The following is a 20,464-nucleotide window of genomic DNA, read 5'->3' as shown; positions in this document are numbered from 1 at the left end:
TATACTGTGTCATTGACTATACTGTTATACTGTGTCATTGACTATACTGTTATACTGTGTCATTGACTGACTATACTGTTATACTGTATCATTGACTATACTGTTATACTGTGTCATTGACTGACTATACTGTTATACTGTATCATTGACTATACTGTTATACTGTGTCATTGACTGACTATACTGTTATACTGTGTCATTGACTATACTGTTATACTGTGTCATTGACTATACTGTTATACTGTGTCATTGACTATACTGTTATACTGTGTCATTGACTGACTATACTGTTATACTGTGTCATTGACTGACTATACTGTTATACTGTGTCATTGACTGACTATACTGTTATACTGTGTCGTTGACTGACTATACTGCTATACTGTGTCATTGACTGACTATACTGTTATACTGTGTCATTGACTTTTATCACTATACACCCATCATGGCACACCTTACAGACTAGCTGTTATATGGTGTTCAGGGCACCCATCATGACACACCTTCCAGACTAGCTATTATACATGTATGGTGTTCAGGGCACCCATCATGACACACCTTCCAGACTAGCTATTATACATGTATGGTGTTCAGGGCACCCATCATGGCACACCTTACAGACTAGCTATTATATGGTGTTCAGGGCACCCATCATGACACACCTTCCAGACTAGCTATTATACATGTATGGTGTTCAGGGCACCCATCATGGCACACCTTACAGACTAGCTATTATATGGTGTTCATGAATACAATAATGTAACAGTTGTTTCTATTTATTAGCCATGTCCAACTCCCAAACTTGATACATTTCATGGCAAGTGTAATTTGAGATCAATGTTTCATGTTTCCTTTTACAGACACATTTAATGAAGACAATCGTGAGGAAGATACAGTTTGTGACAACACCCAGAGATGTGACTCCCCAGTCTCCAATGACCTGACCAAGCCTGCATACAATAAAGGATGTGAACTTGTAGTTGAACTTGATGATAACATTGATGGTGAAAATGATGAGACCAAAGTCAAGTCTGTCTCTGAAGAAAAGAATGTGTCTATGAATATTGGTATGGCCAATGTTGTAGAGGAAAATAGTCCTGAAGATGAAACACAAAAATCAATGGAACCTGAAGAAAAACAAAAAGAAGGTTGGTGGAGTGTTTAGAAATACTGTACTGTACTGTACTGTACTGTACTGTATTGTACTGTACTGTACTGTACTGTACTGTACTGTACTGTACTGTACTGTACTGTAAGCTATATGTGTATAGCAACAAGATAAAGAATTGAGAATGACCAAGTTGTGATATTTAATATATTTGTCATACTATTATAATGTTGAATATAAAGAAAGCAGGATTCACAAAGGAATATGATGTAGTGCCTGTATGCTAAATAATTTCAATTTGTAAAAGAGAGGTCATAGTTCAAAGGTGATAGTGCATAATGTTGTGTATGATCAAGGATTTAGCTAAATTAAAAGTAGCAGGAAAAATGGTGGTAATATGTAGAAGTGGAGTGGCCGAGTAGAAGGGGAGAGGAGGTATAGAAGAAGGGCTTACCCAGTCCCACTGCTGGAGTTTTGAAGATGTAAGCATTTCAAACTGTTACTAAAGGGATCATACCTACATTATTGTTGTACACAAAGGCTGTGAACAAGAATCTTGCCCAACAATGAAAATTTAATGCCTGAAACAAAGAATCTTTTAGAAAATTCTTGAAAAAGTAGCTTTCAAAAAAATTACAAAGTAGCAGGTTGTTTTAGCTAGGTACCAACCCTTATCTACATCCCTGATAATGTATCTTTCCTTGTGCTAAGTTGAGTCAACAACTATATTATATAAAAGGCCACAATGAGTTTTGCACCTCAATGGGTTTTCTCAAATACTCAAAAGAGAATGATTCAAATTTAACAATTCTAAAAGAGAAAAAAATGCATACGAAGCAAATTGAGCATGAGTTATAACTAATACAAATACTGTAGATCATAAGACCGAGAGCAGCTTAAAATTAGAAGTTGATTTTAATAATTGTCATAATATTTATTATAATTACATTTTAAAAGAAAAAGATGTGTAATAAAAAATGGCATCATAAAGTGGGAAATTGGGGCTGGATGGTCACTAAAAGTTGAAAAAAATCTAATTATACAGCTTTCTTTTCAGTTTGTGTTGTATATTGAGCCATGCTAGTAAGAATAAACTGTCTACTCAGACCCTACATACATGTACTGTGTATTTCCCTGCTAGGCTTCCTAATGCTATATACATTGTACATTTGTATTTACAGTCTGCAAATAGAATGTGCAGATTATGGTAGACCACCAGAAAGCTTTAAGTTTTGACCTCCTATGGTGTGTTGTACAGATGATGACTTTGGACTATTTGTCATAATTCATGAAACCTTATACTTCCTGTACTACATGCTAGGATTATATTACCCCCTGGAGAATTAAAAAAAAAAGTGGAAAGAGGAAGTGAACATTGTATCTGTAATGCACTAATAAAGCTGAAAATTCTGAATCATTTGATAGCAGCTGCTATGAATTATAATTACCCGATGGCAGGCAAAGACAGACAATAATTTCTGTATCAGCCACACACCATGGCAAATAAATACAAAAAAAAGCCATCTGGTATCAAATAATATGTAAGAGGGTTGGGATGATAATTTTGGGTCAGTCAAATTGAACTTGTAGGACAATTATGAAATATTATTACATACAATTGATATAGAATAAAGGAGTGCCAGCCCATTAGATACACATTTGTAATCGAACTAGGGAGTCAAGATTAGGGTTACATATAGTTGTGATATATTCCTGAGTTGAGCACCCCTGGGAACACTAGACGTTAGAAATCAGGTTCTTTGGTTTTGGTGAGATAATCATGGATTGTAGCCTTTCCAGTAAATTCTGGATCCCATGCATAGCCAACAACACAACTATACTGCCAAGACTTTCCAGTAAATTCTGGATCCCATGCATAGCCGACAACACAACTACTGCCAAGACTTTCCAGTAAATTCTGGATCCCATGCATAGCCGACAACACAACTACTGCCAAGACTTTCCAGTAAATTCTGGATCCCATGCATAGCCGACAACACAACTATACTGCCAAGACTTTCCAGTAAATTCTGGATCCCATGCATAGCCGACAACACAACTATACTGCCAAGACTTTCCAGTAAATTCTGGATCCCATGCATAGCCGACAACACAACTACTGCCAAGAGTTCTAGGTCGAATAAGTGCACATTAGACTGAATATTTCAGGAACAAGTCAGTGGCATGCTAAATCTGATTAAAATCTGATGTTGTGAAAGTGGCTAGATGTCTTTATTTACCTCTATTTCCATCATGTTGTTTTGTTCCAGGTGATCCAACAGCTGACCCTTTGTATAACAATAATTGTGTAATAATAGTAATAGAATTATGGGTGACATCCCTCACTTAAGCTGGCTAAAATCAATATTTTTTTTAACTTAATCTACAACAATTTACTTTCAAATTTATGTTGCACAAGTTCTGATGAAAACACAGGCTACTATTTCAATGATAGTAAAAGTACCTCTTGTTGAAAACATTCATGTACAACCTTGGAAAATTTTGGCTTTGATAACTTTAGAAGTTTTTATTAGATATAGCTTATTTTGGTTGACCCCTCCCTCAGCAACCCCCCCCCCCCCAACTAAAGGTTTACCCTACATTGATTGTTAGTCCCTGTCGGACGAAGTCCGGGACAGGGACTTATGGATTATGTTCCGTCCGTCCGTGCATCGGTTCGTCCGTCTAGAGCCGTTTCTTGGAGATGCCTGGACCGATCTTTTTCAAATTTGGTACAGGGGCAACATACTATGACATATATATGCACGTCAATTTGTTTCATGATACGATAAAATATGGCCGCCTAGCAGCCATTTTGTTTGCGAATTTTCCTTGTCCAAAGCCATAACTCAGACATGCTTGAACAGATTTCATTCAAAGTTGGTATTAGGACAGTGTTCTATGAAATATATGTGCATATCCATTTTCGTTGTGGTACGATCCAATATGGCTGCCTTGCAGCCATTTTGTTGGCGCAGTTGACAACATAAACTGCCAGTTCCTTAAAACCCAGTCATAGCGGGGACTATGTCATTCTCAATGACTTGTTTGATATCTACTTTTAATAACTGCATTCCAAGCACTGATTTCAGTATATATTTTTGTCTGTTACAGATTCTGAAAAAGAGAGAGGTGATACTACAGGAGTTGAACCAGATATCTCATTGCGAGACTACCAGGCTGAATTAGCTGAACCAGCATTAAGTGGTAAAAACACCATAGTGTGTGCACCAACAGGTAGTGGTAAAACAAGAATAGCAGCCTTCGTTACCTATGAACATCTGAAATGTCACCCTGGTGGTAAAGTTTTACTTCTTGTCAACAAAGTACCATTGGTGGAACAACACTACAAGAAAGAGTTCAGTCAGTTACAGTGCAAGTATAGAGTCAATAGAGTGTGTGGAGAAACAGCTGCAAAGTTATCCTTCAAACAGTTGATAGAAGATAACGATGTTGTCATACTTACAGCTCAGATTTTAGAGAATGCTCTGAAAGGTGCTGAGGAGAATGATGACAAAGTCAACCTTACTGGTAGGCACATTTGTTATCACATACATGTATCATTATATATAAGGACAATTGCATAATGTCACACAAGCTCAATAAACAGAGTGACTTAATTCATTTAGGCCAAAAGCCCTCCCCCTCCCCCTAAATTGAACATTCACAGGTGCAACATCGACATGTTTATATACATATTATATGGTGTAAACCATGGTGAAAATCACAACAGTCACACCACTATGATCAATAGAATTATGTAAAAATGATAAACAAAGTCATGTTAAAATATTGACTAGAAAGCCATCACTTTACATGTATATCACATTAGCACTATTGGTAATAATAGTAAATTTTAATCAACTTATCAACATATCAGTAGTAAATACAGAACCTGTTGTCGTTGAAGGCATGAAAGTTTTCAAAATGTGGTTAGACGTGCAGACAGCAATCACATTGATGCCAGACCCCCTCCCTCCCATAGTGATAGATACAAAACCAATCTTTCCATCAAGATTTATACTTTATTGACACTAATTAACAGATGTAATGTCTTTTCTTATAAGTAATTGATCAATTTCTAGTATTAAGATATATCTTTGGTTATTTGATAAACAAAATTGTTTTCTTATTGTTTTCTGACTGTGTAATCAGTGTTAATTTGAGTAACTACAGTCACAACATTTTTTTATGATATGCAAGTCGATGCTTTTGAAATTGAGTGGCTAGACTCGATTAGTTTTCCGAAAACTATTTTCTAGTCTCTCACCCACAACTTGAAATCATTTTCCTTTTGGATGTTATCATTTATTTCTTTTCTGTATGTTTATTTCTTGTGGGAAATAAATTTCAATTCAATTCAATTCAAAATATGCCAGTTGCAGCTAGTGCAGGTTTAGTCATGACATGATATATTCTATTCCTTGTACTACAGATTTCAGTCTTCTGATCTTTGATGAATGCCACCATACACAGAAAGGTGAAGTTTATAACAACATAATGAGTCAGTATCTAACATTGAAGATAGAGCAAGGAGTGACAGGTTTGCCACAGATCTTAGGTCTTACAGCATCTCTTGGTGTTGGTGGTGCTAAAGACAAGTACAAAGCTATTCAACACATTCTACAGGTGAGGAAACCTATCACTAGAATTTTTATGGTTTTGGTAATCAAGCCATCTCTTGAAAAAATTCAATGAGGTGCAAAATTAGTCAAACACCCAAGACATCCAAGCCATTTTCTACTCGTTTATATTAAGTGGATCTTATATGTAAACCTCTGATGGTAATCATGACCCTACATGACTTTAATTAGTAGGACAGTCAATTAATATAAGATATTGTTTTAGATTTTTAACGTACATTGTAGTTGTTGGTGGTAATGTCAATTTCAAAACACATTTCTGTGTTTCCAAGGGTATTTGAATTCAAATGGCTGCAAGTTGGCTTGGTGGTGTAGAGATCTTCTTGAGATGGTAACATCAAGACAAGTCCCTGGGTTTATACAGTTGGTGGAAAAGATATAAATGAGTAATACCAATAAATATACTTAATAATGTTATGGCCACAAGGAAAGATATGACATTCAAACTGTATACATACTTAGCTACCAATTTGTCTAGCCTGTTTTTCATTGATGTACATACAATGTACCATGATACAATTCAAATTGTTGCTTTTTTATCTAACAGTTGTGTGCAAACATGGATACATCAGTTCTGAAAACTGTCACACGTCAGGAGGAGGAACTAGAGCAACACAACAATGAACCTAAGAAATGTGTAGCAGTAGTTGCTGACAGAGATACGGATCCCTTTGGTGACGACTTGAAGAAGATCATGAAAGAGATTCAACAAAAGTTGCCAGATGAATACAAAAACAGATCTGATTTTGGTACTCAGATGTATGAGCAGTATATTACTAGTCTGAACAGTATTGGTAAGTATCTAGTTACTACTAAACCAGTAGTATCATTTTGTGAATAGAAATATCAAATCATACAGATGTTGAAAATATCTCAACTCATAGTATGTGAGGTAAACATGTGTGACACTGTCAGTGTTTGAATTGTAAGGCTAAATCCTAACATTTGTTCATCAACTCAATTTAACAGAGCTCACTGACTTGATATGAATAGGGATGGAGGTCATATCATTTTATCACTTTACAAAAGTACATTTTTAAATTCTAATGTTAAATAATTGCAAAAAGAAAATTACAGTCTTGCCATTAAACACACATACTACAAAGTGGTGCTAGGTTATGAAAAAAAGACAAGAGATGTCATTTAGTTCAGTGGTGATGATTAGATCACAGCTCACCTTATATTTAACCCTTGACAATGCTATACATTCACATACAGTCACCCCTCCCTGCCTGTAATTATCAATGGCAGTATATACAGTCACCCCTCACTGCCTGTAATTATCAATGGTAGTATATACAGTCACCCCTCACTGCCTGTAATTATCAATGGTAGTACATACAGTCACCCCTCACTGCCTGTAATTATCAATGGTAGTACATACAATCACCCCTCACTGCCTGTAATTATCAATGGTAGTATATACAATCACCCCTCACTGCCTGTAATTATCAATGGTAGTACATACAGTCACCCCTCACTGCCTGTAATTATCAATGGTAGTACATACAATCACCCCTCACTGCCTGTAATTATCAATGGTAGTACATGCAGTCACCCCTCACTGCCTGTAATTATCAATGGTAGTATATACAATCACCCCTCACTGCCTGTAATTATCAATGGTAGTACATACAATCACCCCTCACTGCCTGTAATTATCAATGGTAGTATATACAGTCACCCCTCACTGCCTGTAATTATCAATGGTAGTACATACAGTCACCCCTCACTGCCTGTAATTATCAATGGTAGTACATACAGTCACCCCTCACTGCCTGTAATTATCAATGGTAGTACATACAGTCACCCCTCACTGCCTGTAATTATCAATGGTAGTACATACAGTCACCCCTCACTGCCTGTAATTATCAATGGTAGTATATACAATCACCCCTCACTGCCTGTAATTATCAATGGCAGTATATACAATCACCCCTCACTGCCTGTAATTATCAATGGTAGTATATACAGTCACCCCTCACTGCCTGTAATTATCAATGGTAGTATATACAATCACCCCTCACTGCCTGTAATTATCAATGGTAGTATATACAATCACCCCTCACTGCCTGTAATTATCAATGGTAGTATATACAATCACCCCTCACTGCCTGTAATTATCAATGGTAGTATATACAATCACCCCTCACTGCCTGTAATTATCAATGGTAGTACATACAGTCACCCCTCACTGCCTGTAATTATCAATGGTAGTACATACAATCACCCCTCACTGCCTGTAATTATCAATGGTAGTACATACAGTCACCCCTCACTGCCTGTAATTATCAATGGTAGTATATACAATCACCCCTCACTGCCTGTAATTATCAATGGTAGTATATACAATCACCCCTCACTGCCTGTAATTATCAATGGTAGTACATACAATCACCCCTCACTGCCTGTAATTATCAATGGTAGTATATACAGTCACCCCTCACTGCCTGTAATTATCAATGGTAGTACATACAATCACCCCTCACTGCCTGTAATTATCAATGGTAGTATATACAGTCACCCCTCACTGCCTGTAATTATCAATGGTAGTACATACAGTCACCCCTCACTGCCTGTAATTATCAATGGTAGTACATACAATCACCCCTCACTGCCTGTAATTATCAATGGTAGTACATACAGTCACCCCTCACTGCCTGTAATTATCAATGGTAGTATATACAATCACCCCTCACTGCCTGTAATTATCAATGGTAGTATATACAATCACCCCTCACTGCCTGTAATTATCAATGGTAGTACATACAATCACCCCTCACTGCCTGTAATTATCAATGGTAGTATATACAATCACCCCTCACTGCCTGTAATTATCAATGGTAGTACATACAGTCACCCCTCACTGCCTGTAATTATCAATGGTAGTACATACAGTCACCCCTCACTGCCTGTAATTATCAATGGTAGTATATACAGTCACCCCTCACTGCCTGTAATTATCAATGGTAGTACATACAGTCACCCCTCACTGCCTGTAATTATCAATGGTAGTACATACAGTCACCCCTCACTGCCTGTAATTATCAATGGCAGTATATACAATCACCCCTCACTGCCTGTAATTATCAATGGTAGTATATACAATCACCCCTCACTGCCTGTAATTATCAATGGCAGTATATACAGTCACCCCTCACTGCCTGTAATTATCAATGGTAGTACATACAATCACCCCTCCCTACATGTAATTATCAATGGCAGTACATACAATCACCCCTCCCTGCCTGTAATTATCAATGGTAGTACATACAATCACCCCTCACTGCCTGTAATTATCAATGGCAGTATATATAGTCACCCCTCACTGCCTGTAATTATCAATGGCAGTATATACAGTCACCCCTCACTGCCTGTAATTATCAATGGCAGTATATACAGTCACCCCTCACTGCCTGTAATTATCAATGGCAGTATATAGTCACCCCTCACTGCCTGTAATTATCAATGGTAGTATATACAATCACCCCTCACTGCCTGTAATTATCAATAGTAGTATATACAGTCACCCCTCACTGCCTGTAATTATCAATGGTAGTATATACAGTACCCCTCCCTGCCTGTAATTATCAATGGCAGTATATACAATCACCCCTCCCTGCCTGTAATTATCAATGGTAGTATATACAGTACCCCTCCCTGCCTGTAATTATCAATGGCAGTATATACAATCACCCCTCCCTGCCTGTAATTATCAATGGCAGTATATACAGTCACCCCTCACTGCCTGTAATTATCAATAGTAGTATATACAGTCACCCCTCACTGCCTGTAATTATCAATGGTAGTATATACAGTACCCCTCCCTGCCTGTAATTATCAATGGTAGTATATACAGTCACCCCTCACTGCCTGTAATTATCAATGGTAGTATATACAGTCACCCCTCACTGCCTGTAATTATCAATGGTAGTATATACAGTCACCCCTCACTGCCTGTAATTATCAATGGCAGTATATACAATCACCCCTCACTGCCTGTAATTATCAATGGTAGTATATACAGTCACCCCTCACTGCCTGTAATTATCAATGGTAGTATATACAGTCACCCCTCACTGCCTGTAATTATCAATGGCAGTATATACAATCACCCCTCACTGCCTGTAATTATCAATGGTAGTATATACAGTCACCCCTCACTGCCTGTAATTATCAATGGTAGTATATACAGTCACCCCTCACTGCCTGTAATTATCAATGGTAGTATATACAATCACCCCTCACTGCCTGTAATTATCAATAGTAGTATATACAGTCACCCCTCACTGCCTGTAATTATCAATGGTAGTATATACAATCACCCCTCACTGCCTGTAATTATCAATGGCAGTATATACAATCACCCCTCACTGCCTGTAATTATCAATGGTAGTATATACAGTCACCCCTCACTGCCTGTAATTATCAATGGCAGTATATACAATCACCCCTCACTGCCTGTAATTATCAATGGTAGTATATACAATCACCCCTCACTGCCTGTAATTATCAATGGTAGTACATACAATCACCCCTCACTGCCTGTAATTATCAATGGTAGTATATAAAATCACCCCTCACTGCCTGTAATTATCAATGGTAGTATATACAGTCACCCCTCACTGCCTGTAATTATCAATGGTAGTATATACAATCACCCCTCACTGCCTGTAATTATCAATGGTAGTACATACAATCACCCCTCACTGCCTGTAATTATCAATGGTAGTACATAAAGTCACCCCTCACTGCCTGTAATTATCAATGGTAGTAAATACAATCACCCCTCACTGCCTGTAATTATCAATGGCAGTATATACAATCACCCCTCACTGCCTGTAATTATCAATGGTAGTATATACAGTCACCCCTCACTGCCTGTAATTATCAATGGCAGTATATACAATCACCCCTCACTGCCTGTAATTATCAATGGCAGTATATACAGTCACCCCTCACTGCCTGTAATTATCAATGGCAGTATATACAATCACCCCTCACTGCCTGTAATTATCAATAGTAGTACATACAATCACCCCTCACTGCCTGTAATTATCAATGGTAGTACATACAATCACCCCTCCCTGCCTGTAATTATCAATGGTAGTATATACAATCACCCCTCACTGCCTGTAATTATCAATGGCAGTACATACAATCACCCCTCACTGCCTGTAATTATCAATGGCAGTATATATAGTCACCCCTCACTGCCTGTAATTATCAATGGTAGTACATACAGTCACCCCTCACTGCCTGTAATTATCAATGGTAGTATATACAGTCACCCCTCACTGCCTGTAATTATCAATGGTAGTATATACGATCACCCCTCACTGCCTGTAATTATCAATGGTAGTACATACAGTCACCCCTCACTGCCTGTAATTATCAATGGTAGTACATACAATCACCCCTCACTGCCTGTAATTATCAATGGTAGTACATACAATCACCCCTCACTGCCTGTAATTATCAATGGTAGTACATACAATCACCCCTCACTGCCTGTAATTATCAATGGTAGTATATACGATCACCCCTCACTGCCTGTAATTATCAATGGTAGTACATACAGTCACCCCTCACTGCCTGTAATTATCAATGGCAGTATATACAGTCACCCCTCACTGCCTGTAATTATCAATGGCAGTACATACAATCACCCCTCCCTGCCTGTAATTATCAATGGTAGTATATACAGTCACCCCTCACTGCCTGTAATTATCAATGGTAGTATATACAATCACCCCTCACTGCCTGTAATTATCAATGGCAGTATATACAGTCACCCCTCACTGCCTGTAATTATCAATGGTAGTATATACAGTCACCCCTCACTGCCTGTAATTATCAATGGCAGTATATACAGTCACCCCTCACTGCCTGTAATTATCAATGGCAGTATATACAATCACCCCTCACTGCCTGTAATTATCAATGGTAGTACATACAGTCACCCCTCACTGCCTGTAATTATCAATGGTAGTACATACAATCACCCCTCCCTGCCTGTAATTATCAATGGTAGTATATACAATCACCCCTCACTGCCTGTAATTATCAATGGCAGTACATACAATCACCCCTCACTGCCTGTAATTATCAATGGCAGTATATATAGTCACCCCTCACTGCCTGTAATTATCAATGGTAGTACATACAGTCACCCCTCACTGGCTGTAATTATCAATGGTAGTACATACAATCACCCCTCACTGCCTGTAATTATCAATGGTAGTATATACGATCACCCCTCACTGCCTGTAATTATCAATGGTAGTACATACAGTCACCCCTCACTGCCTGTAATTATCAATGGTAGTACATACAATCACCCCTCACTGCCTGTAATTATCAATGGTAGTACATACAATCACCCCTCACTGCCTGTAATTATCAATGGTAGTACATACAATCATCCCTCACTGCCTGTAATTATCAATGGTAGTATATACGATCACCCCTCACTGCCTGTAATTATCAATGGTAGTACATACAGTCACCCCTCACTGCCTGTAATTATCAATGGCAGTATATACAGTCACCCCTCACTGCCTGTAATTATCAATGGCAGTATATACAGTCACCCCTCACTGCCTGTAATTATCAATGGTAGTACATACAGTCACCCCTCACTGCCTGTAATTATCAATGGTAGTACATACAATCACCCCTCACTGCCTGTAATTATCAATGGCAGTATATACAGTCACCCTTCACTGCCTGTAATTATCAATGGTAGTATATACAGTCACCCCTCACTGCCTGTAATTATCAATGGTAGTACATACAGTCACCCCTCACTGCCTGTAATTATCAATGGTAGTACATACAGTCACCCCTCACTGCCTGTAATTATCAATGGTAGTACATACAGTCACCCCTCACTGCCTGTAATTATCAATGGTAGTACATACAATCACCCCTCACTGCCTGTAATTATCAATGGCAGTATATACAATCACCCCTCACTGCCTGTAATTATCAATGGTAGTATATACAGTCACCCCTCACTGCCTGTAATTATCAATAGTAGTATATACAGTCACCCCTCACTGCCTGTTATTATCAATGGTAGTATATACAATCACCCCTCACTGCCTGTAATTATCAATGGTAGTATATACAGTCACCCCTCACTGCCTGTAATTATCAATGGTAGTACATACAGTCACCCCTCACTGCCTGTAATTATCAATGGTAGTACATACAGTCATCCCTCACTGCCTGTAATTATCAATGGTAGTACATACAGTCACCCCTCACTGCCTGTAATTATCAATGGTAGTACATACAATCACCCCTCACTGCCTGTAATTATCAATGGCAGTATATACAGTCACCCCTCACTGCCTGTAATTATCAATGGCAGTATATACAGTCACCCCTCACTGCCTGTAATTATCAATGGTAGTACATACAGTCACCCCTCACTGCCTGTAATTATCAATGGTAGTACATACAATCACCCCTCACTGCCTGTAATTATCAATGGCAGTATATACAGTCACCCTTCACTGCCTGTAATTATCAATGGTAGTATATACAGTCACCCCTCACTGCCTGTAATTATCAATGGTAGTACATACAGTCACCCCTCACTGCCTGTAATTATCAATGGTAGTACATACAGTCACCCCTCACTGCCTGTAATTATCAATGGTAGTACATACAGTCACCCCTCACTGCCTGTAATTATCAATGGTAGTACATACAATCACCCCTCACTGCCTGTAATTATCAATGGCAGTATATACAATCACCCCTCACTGCCTGTAATTATCAATGGTAGTATATACAGTCACCCCTCACTGCCTGTAATTATCAATAGTAGTATATACAGTCACCCCTCACTGCCTGTTATTATCAATGGTAGTATATACAATCACCCCTCACTGCCTGTAATTATCAATGGTAGTATATACAGTCACCCCTCACTGCCTGTAATTATCAATGGTAGTACATACAGTCACCCCTCACTGCCTGTAATTATCAATGGTAGTACATACAGTCATCCCTCACTGCCTGTAATTATCAATGGTAGTACATACAGTCACCCCTCACTGCCTGTAATTATCAATGGTAGTACATACAATCACCCCTCACTGCCTGTAATTATCAATGGCAGTATATACAATCACCCCTCACTGCCTGTAATTATCAATGGTAGTATATACAGTCACCCCTCACTGCCTGTAATTATCAATGGCAGTATATATAGTCACCCCTCACTGCCTGTAATTATCAATGGTAGTACATACAGTCACCCCTCACTGGCTGTAATTATCAATGGTAGTACATACAATCACCCCTCACTGCCTGTAATTATCAATGGTAGTATATACGATCACCCCTCACTGCCTGTAATTATCAATGGTAGTACATACAGTCACCCCTCACTGCCTGTAATTATCAATGGTAGTACATACAATCACCCCTCACTGCCTGTAATTATCAATGGTAGTACATACAATCACCCCTCACTGCCTGTAATTATCAATGGTAGTACATACAATCATCCCTCACTGCCTGTAATTATCAATGGTAGTATATACGATCACCCCTCACTGCCTGTAATTATCAATGGTAGTACATACAGTCACCCCTCACTGCCTGTAATTATCAATGGCAGTATATACAGTCACCCCTCACTGCCTGTAATTATCAATGGCAGTATATACAGTCACCCCTCACTGCCTGTAATTATCAATGGTAGTACATACAGTCACCCCTCACTGCCTGTAATTATCAATGGTAGTACATACAATCACCCCTCACTGCCTGTAATTATCAATGGCAGTATATACAGTCACCCTTCACTGCCTGTAATTATCAATGGTAGTATATACAGTCACCCCTCACTGCCTGTAATTATCAATGGTAGTACATACAGTCACCCCTCACTGCCTGTAATTATCAATGGTAGTACATACAGTCACCCCTCACTGCCTGTAATTATCAATGGTAGTACATACAGTCACCCCTCACTGCCTGTAATTATCAATGGTAGTACATACAATCACCCCTCACTGCCTGTAATTATCAATGGCAGTATATACAATCACCCCTCACTGCCTGTAATTATCAATGGTAGTATATACAGTCACCCCTCACTGCCTGTAATTATCAATAGTAGTATATACAGTCACCCCTCACTGCCTGTTATTACCAATGGCAGTATATACAGTCACCCCTCACTGGCTGTAATTATCAATGGTAGTATATACAGTCACCCCTCACTGCCTGTAATTATCAATGGTAGTATATACAATCACCCCTCACTGCCTGTAATTATCAATGGTAGTACATACAATCACCCCTCCCTGCCTGTAATTATCAATGGTAGTACATACAATCACCCCTCACTGCCTGTAATTATCAATGGCAGTATATACAGTTACCCCTCACTGCCTGTAATTATCAATGGCAGTATATACAGTCACCCCTCACTGCCTGTAATTATCAATGGCAGTATATACAGTCACCCCTCACTGCCTGTAATTATCAATGGTAGTATATACATTCACCCCTCACTGCCTGCAGTGTTCTCTGTTGTCATACTTTCATAAGCATATATAGTCAGTGAAAGTGCAGCAGAAAACATTGCAAGCATGAGTCAAACTACCCCTGAGTACCCACTTTGGAACTCATGTGGCATGGGGTTTTGTTGTTATTACATAATGCATACTATGTACATGTATATCTGAAACAGCAAATTTCTACAAAAATCATTGTATGATCACACTTTAGTGTACAAGAAATGAGTGCACCATCATTTGTATGTAGGTATGCAATAATGTTTTGTGTATTACACTGCAATGTAAAAACCACAAGTATGCACATGCAGCAGTACAAGTAATCTTTGATACATTCAATTTGATTTCTTTGGTTTGGTTACAGCTGTCCAAAAAGAAAACCGCTCCATGATGACTGTATCAGAACACCTTAGAAAGTACAATGATGCCTTGTTGATTAATGACAGTGTTCGTATGGTAGACGCCATCAAATATCTAGAGGAATTCTATGACAGCGAAGAAGAACGCAGACAGGGATTTGATGCAACAGATGAAGCTTTGATGGACTTGTTTGAAGGTGACAAGGATTGAAAATAAAATGACAAACACTGTTTACTAAATACAATGTAGATATGTTATAAAAATAAAATGACAAACACTGTTTACTAAATAGATATGTGTTATAGAAATAAAATGACAAACACTGTTTACTAAATAGATATGTGTTATAAAAATAAAATGACAAACACTGTTTACTAAATAGATATGTGTTATAAAAATAAAATGACAAACACTGTTTACTAACTAGATATGTGTTATAAAAATAAAATGACAAACACTGTTTACTAACTAGATATGTGTTATAGAAATAAAATGACAAACACTGTTTACTAAATAGATATGTGTTATAGAAATAAAATGACAAACACTGTTTACTAAATAGATATGTGTTATAGAAATAAAATGACAAACACTGTTTACTAACTAGATATGTGTTATAGAAATAAAATGACAAACACTGTTTACTAACTAGATATAAGCTATACAAGGATACTATGAATTGAATTTCCATACATATGGAAAAGGTTATAATGGTGCACGCACACCCCCCCCCCCCTCCTGTAACCATAGTAATGGGCATGTCTGCATAACAAATGAATTAACAAACATACATGTGTACTGTGACCTATTTAATCTCATATTTTGACTTCTACAGGGAATGATATAAACATTTACACTGTAGAGGGATAGGCTTACAATGAAACAAAAAATGCACATACAGACTAATATTCTCATATTATCTGATTCATTACACATAAATATCCTACTTTTGCTGGAGCACAAGAAAAAATTGAATGACTTCCCTATTTCCAATTACTCGGTAAGGCAAATGCTTAATAATGATACATTATGTATGTTTTTGGTAACGAAGAGCAAAGTTATTGTATTTTGACTCTGAAAGTCATGTCAAAAATGAAATACACCAGATCATACATGATATATACAGTCATGTAGATGTATAGCCAGTTGTGGGAAATTAGATAACTAAACTTACAGGTGACTTTGATGTTGGAGTACAGATGACAACTCTATTGTTTTCTGTTTGTAGGACGTCTTGTGAAACTGATGAAACTGAGCAAGAAGAAGGAATTTGAAAACCCAAAGTTGTTGAAGTTAAAGAATCAAATCTTGGAAGAGTACACAGACAAGATAAATGCTCGCTGTATTATTTTTACACGTACTCGTCAGTCAACCAAAGCACTCGTTTCATGGATTCAAGACACACCAAAATTGAAGAAGATTCTGAAAGTTGAGAGATTGACAGGAACTGGTACAACAAGTAGTAGTAAAAGTGCTGCAATGACACAGGTAAATGAATATTTCCACAGAAGTACCTTGACCTATCATACTGCCCTCATTAGTTTGATTGTAGTGAGTGCTGGCTCATATAGCTAGGTGGTATCTATGGAGTAAGAATTAATATAACTCAGTGACTCCTTATTTGTATTTATTGTGTCATTCTTTGTGACATGTCCACTGTCATGAAAATTGACAGAGGTGTGTGTGTGTGTGTGTGTGTGTGTGTGTGTGTGTGTGTGTGTGTGTGTGTGTGTGTGTGTGTGTGTGTGTGTGTGTGTATTTGGGGGGGGGGGGGGACCAAAGTTGACCACTTGTACATGTAAAATTGTAATCCCCTAATCCTCCTTTAATTGAAGCTCATAAACATTCAGTGTGTGTGTGTGTGTGTGTGTGTGTGTGTGTGTGTGTGTGTGTCTGTCTGTCTGTCTGTCTGTCTGTCTGTCTGTCTGTCTGTCTGTCTGTCTCTATGTATGTATGTCTGTGTGTGTCAAATTATGGTAAAAAAATCATAGCCAATTTGTCTGTTATATTTTAGGATTTGTACTCTACATACTAGTTTGATTGCTGCAAAGTTAAAAAGTAGTACAAGTATGTTTTTCCAAGTTGATCTCATTTTGAACAGTTGGGTTTCACACTGGTGTGGGTTTTTCTTTGGAGTTTCAAGAAATAAAATGTATGCTTGATACTTTCAGTTATATTGTATAACATTGCAAATTTTATTCTTAATTTCAAATTTAGAAAGAACAACAAGATATCATTCGTAAGTTTCGAGATGGTGAACTGAATTGTCTGATAGCAACAACTGTAGCAGAAGAAGGACTTGACATCCCAGAATGTAACATTGTGATCCGATACAATCTTGTCACCAATGAGATAGCAATGGTACAAGCCCGTGGAAGAGCTCGTGCTGAGGATAGCTCTTACACCCTTGTTGCTGGCAAAAGCTCAGGGGCTGCAGAGAGAGAACTGAGTAACATGTACAAGGAGAAACTGGAAAAGAGTGCAGTAGACTCGGTCCAGAAATTCAAAAAAGAAGAATTTATGAAGGATGTAAGTGTAGAAATAATCTGTTGTGACCATTACTTTAATTCTTTATCCTTTACTTTATTCTATGCTGATGTCTGTTAATATGAATAAAGTTACAATACAGTTATTACTATTATTATTACATGATTTTGATATGTCAATTTGGATGTGAAAATCACAAAACATCTTGTACATATTACAGATTTTCATATGGCGATAATTCAAAGATCATCTTAACTCTTAAACCAGAAGAAAATAAGATGGATTGTCAAATGTCAGAAACTAGGATATGTACAAAGTTATCCAAACTAAAAACTCACATTCCACCAAATGTAGAATGTGTCCAAAATAATCTTTTGTAACTATTCTGCAAAAGTGTGCTAAATATAAACTTACTTCTGTAAAGGTACAGTTTTCATAGACTTTAGTTATTGATGGAACACGTCATGCAGTTCTCAAGATTAATTAAAAGTGTGTCTGACTTTCATAAACATCTTATGATGGTTTTACACAAAAAATATGCTATAACATACAAAATTGGACTGGATTTCTCCGTTATGCTATTAACATGATGTTAACGCCTGAACAAAAACTGCACATGAAGGTTTAAAGATCAATGAATACTTGTATAGTCTTTGGAAATGCTTAACTAAAATTTGATAAATCTGAAGATGGGTGACTGACTGTTTTTGATACTATTGAGATAATTAGAATTTTTTGAAGTGTATTGTTCATTCCAATAAGAGAGAGCTGAGAAATTAGGAAAGTGTTCTATACTTTTATTACCTTAATTGGTTAACGGTCGATTGCACTATGTCACACAAGCCCAAGAAACAAACTTTGTTCATTTAGGGAGGGAGGGGGTCTGGCATCAATGTGATTTGTTGAACTTCATTTTCGTACTTTTTTCAAAAGTTAATAGGCAATTATCACTCCTTCAACGATAACAGGATCTGCATTGACTATTGAGATGTTGATAAGTTTATTAAAATTTACTGCTAATATGATATATAGTGCTGGGTTTCTAGTCGTATTTGGTTTCTACATGTTTACATTGCATCAATCCTAGCTACATTTTGCATTATGGTTTACATCATGTATAAAGTGTGATGTCATACTTGTGATTGTTTGTTAAGAGGAAGGGTTTGTCCTAAATGAACAAAGTTTACTTGTGGTGCTTGTGTGCTAGGTTATTAAATCATTGAATATAGCAGTGAATGATGGAAACAGTATGGGACAATTATCCTTCACCAAGGTATGGATCATTCTGTCTAATGCTATTAACAATGATTACTTTTGATGGCTATAAACATTCATGCAGTGTACATCTTCTTTTTTTTCATTCTCAGATTAAAAAACTACAAGTAACAGCACTAAACAATCGCAAAATCCAAGCAGCATCAGTGCGGGCAAAGAAGCGAGTAAGTCTCGTAGCAACAGCAAATCTCCATTGCCGTAAGTGCAACACCATGGCTTGTAGTGCTAGCGAAATCCGTAAAATTGAAGATATGCATCATGTCAACCCAAATGAAGAATTTCAAGAAAAATTCACAGTGAAAGAATTTCCAGCAATGGAGTATGGTCAGATCACATGTGTTGGTAAAATATTATGTAAAAAGTGTGAAAAGGATTGGGGTTCGATGATCTTACACAAGGGAGCCCTGCTGCCTTGTTTGAGTATCAAATATTTTGGTCTAAAATTCCAAACAGGCTTTATTTTAACACCTAAGAAGTGGAAAGATGTACCCTTTGACATTCAAGCTTTGGATTTCATGGAGTTCATAGAAAAGAAGTTGAATGTTCCTTTAGCTGATATCAAGCAAACCGAGTAAAATAAACTGTACTGGTCAGCAACAATCTCGTAAAATTTACAACTTTCCATCTAACATTTCATTCAGAACATAAACAGTTTTGAAGTATTAACAGTATGTACTATAAACCAACTTTTGAATGAGAATTTAAAATCCCCATGACATTACCATTTACTAGAAATGAGTACAATGATGTAAAAACTCAGATCCTCAGAGCTGTGTAGATGAGCATTGATGGCTATAATAATAATAATGTACTTCTGTCAATACATTAATATGCCCACACTCAACAACAGCCCAAAATTTTCAAAAGTGTTGTGACGTTCTTGTTTGGGTCTACTGCTTTCACTCTCACACTGTGAATGCAGTGCAGTGGACCCACAGAAGAAGAATCACAGCACTTTTGAAAATGTTTGGTCGTTTCTCAGTGTAGACACATGAATATTACTGAATGATTAAGACTTTGATAATGATGTCTAAATATCATAAATTCTC

At 37.4% G+C, this 20,464-nt stretch overlaps 1 protein-coding gene across 1 annotated transcript; it reads left to right on the top strand.

The window, feature by feature from the left end:
• Nucleotides 1–961: 961 nt before the first annotated feature.
• LOC144446834 (interferon-induced helicase C domain-containing protein 1-like) lies at nucleotides 962–19,990 on the top strand. Its single transcript, XM_078136676.1, has 8 exons — nucleotides 962–1,148; nucleotides 4,223–4,639; nucleotides 5,544–5,737; nucleotides 6,299–6,545; nucleotides 15,658–15,849; nucleotides 16,882–17,141; nucleotides 17,871–18,182; nucleotides 19,508–19,990. Exons 1-8 carry the CDS (start codon nucleotides 1,058–1,060, stop codon nucleotides 19,988–19,990), a joined length of 2,196 nt encoding a protein of 731 aa, XP_077992802.1. The 5' UTR covers nucleotides 962–1,057.
• The last annotated feature ends 474 nt before the right edge of the window (nucleotides 19,991–20,464 follow it).

Source organism: Glandiceps talaboti, chromosome 15, assembly GCF_964340395.1.
Source record: "Glandiceps talaboti chromosome 15, keGlaTala1.1, whole genome shotgun sequence".
Classification (NCBI taxonomy): domain Eukaryota; kingdom Metazoa; phylum Hemichordata; class Enteropneusta; family Spengelidae; genus Glandiceps; species Glandiceps talaboti.
Note: the sequence above shows the minus strand (reverse complement) of the source record. Positions and strands in the feature narration are given on the sequence as shown.

What these genes read in the sequence shown, in the direction of transcription:
- LOC144446834 (XM_078136676.1), top strand. Translation starts at nt 1,058, where the DNA reads ATGAATATTGGTATGGCCAATGTTGTAGAGGAAAATAGTCCTGAAGAT. An exon ending in TTTGATGGACTTGTTTGAAG is followed by an intron (nt 15,850 to 16,881) that starts GTGACAAGGATT and finishes TTCTGTTTGTAG; the next exon opens with GACGTCTTGTGAAACTGATG. An exon ending in AAGAAGAATTTATGAAGGAT is followed by an intron (nt 18,183 to 19,507) that starts GTAAGTGTAGAA and finishes TTTCATTCTCAG; the next exon opens with ATTAAAAAACTACAAGTAAC.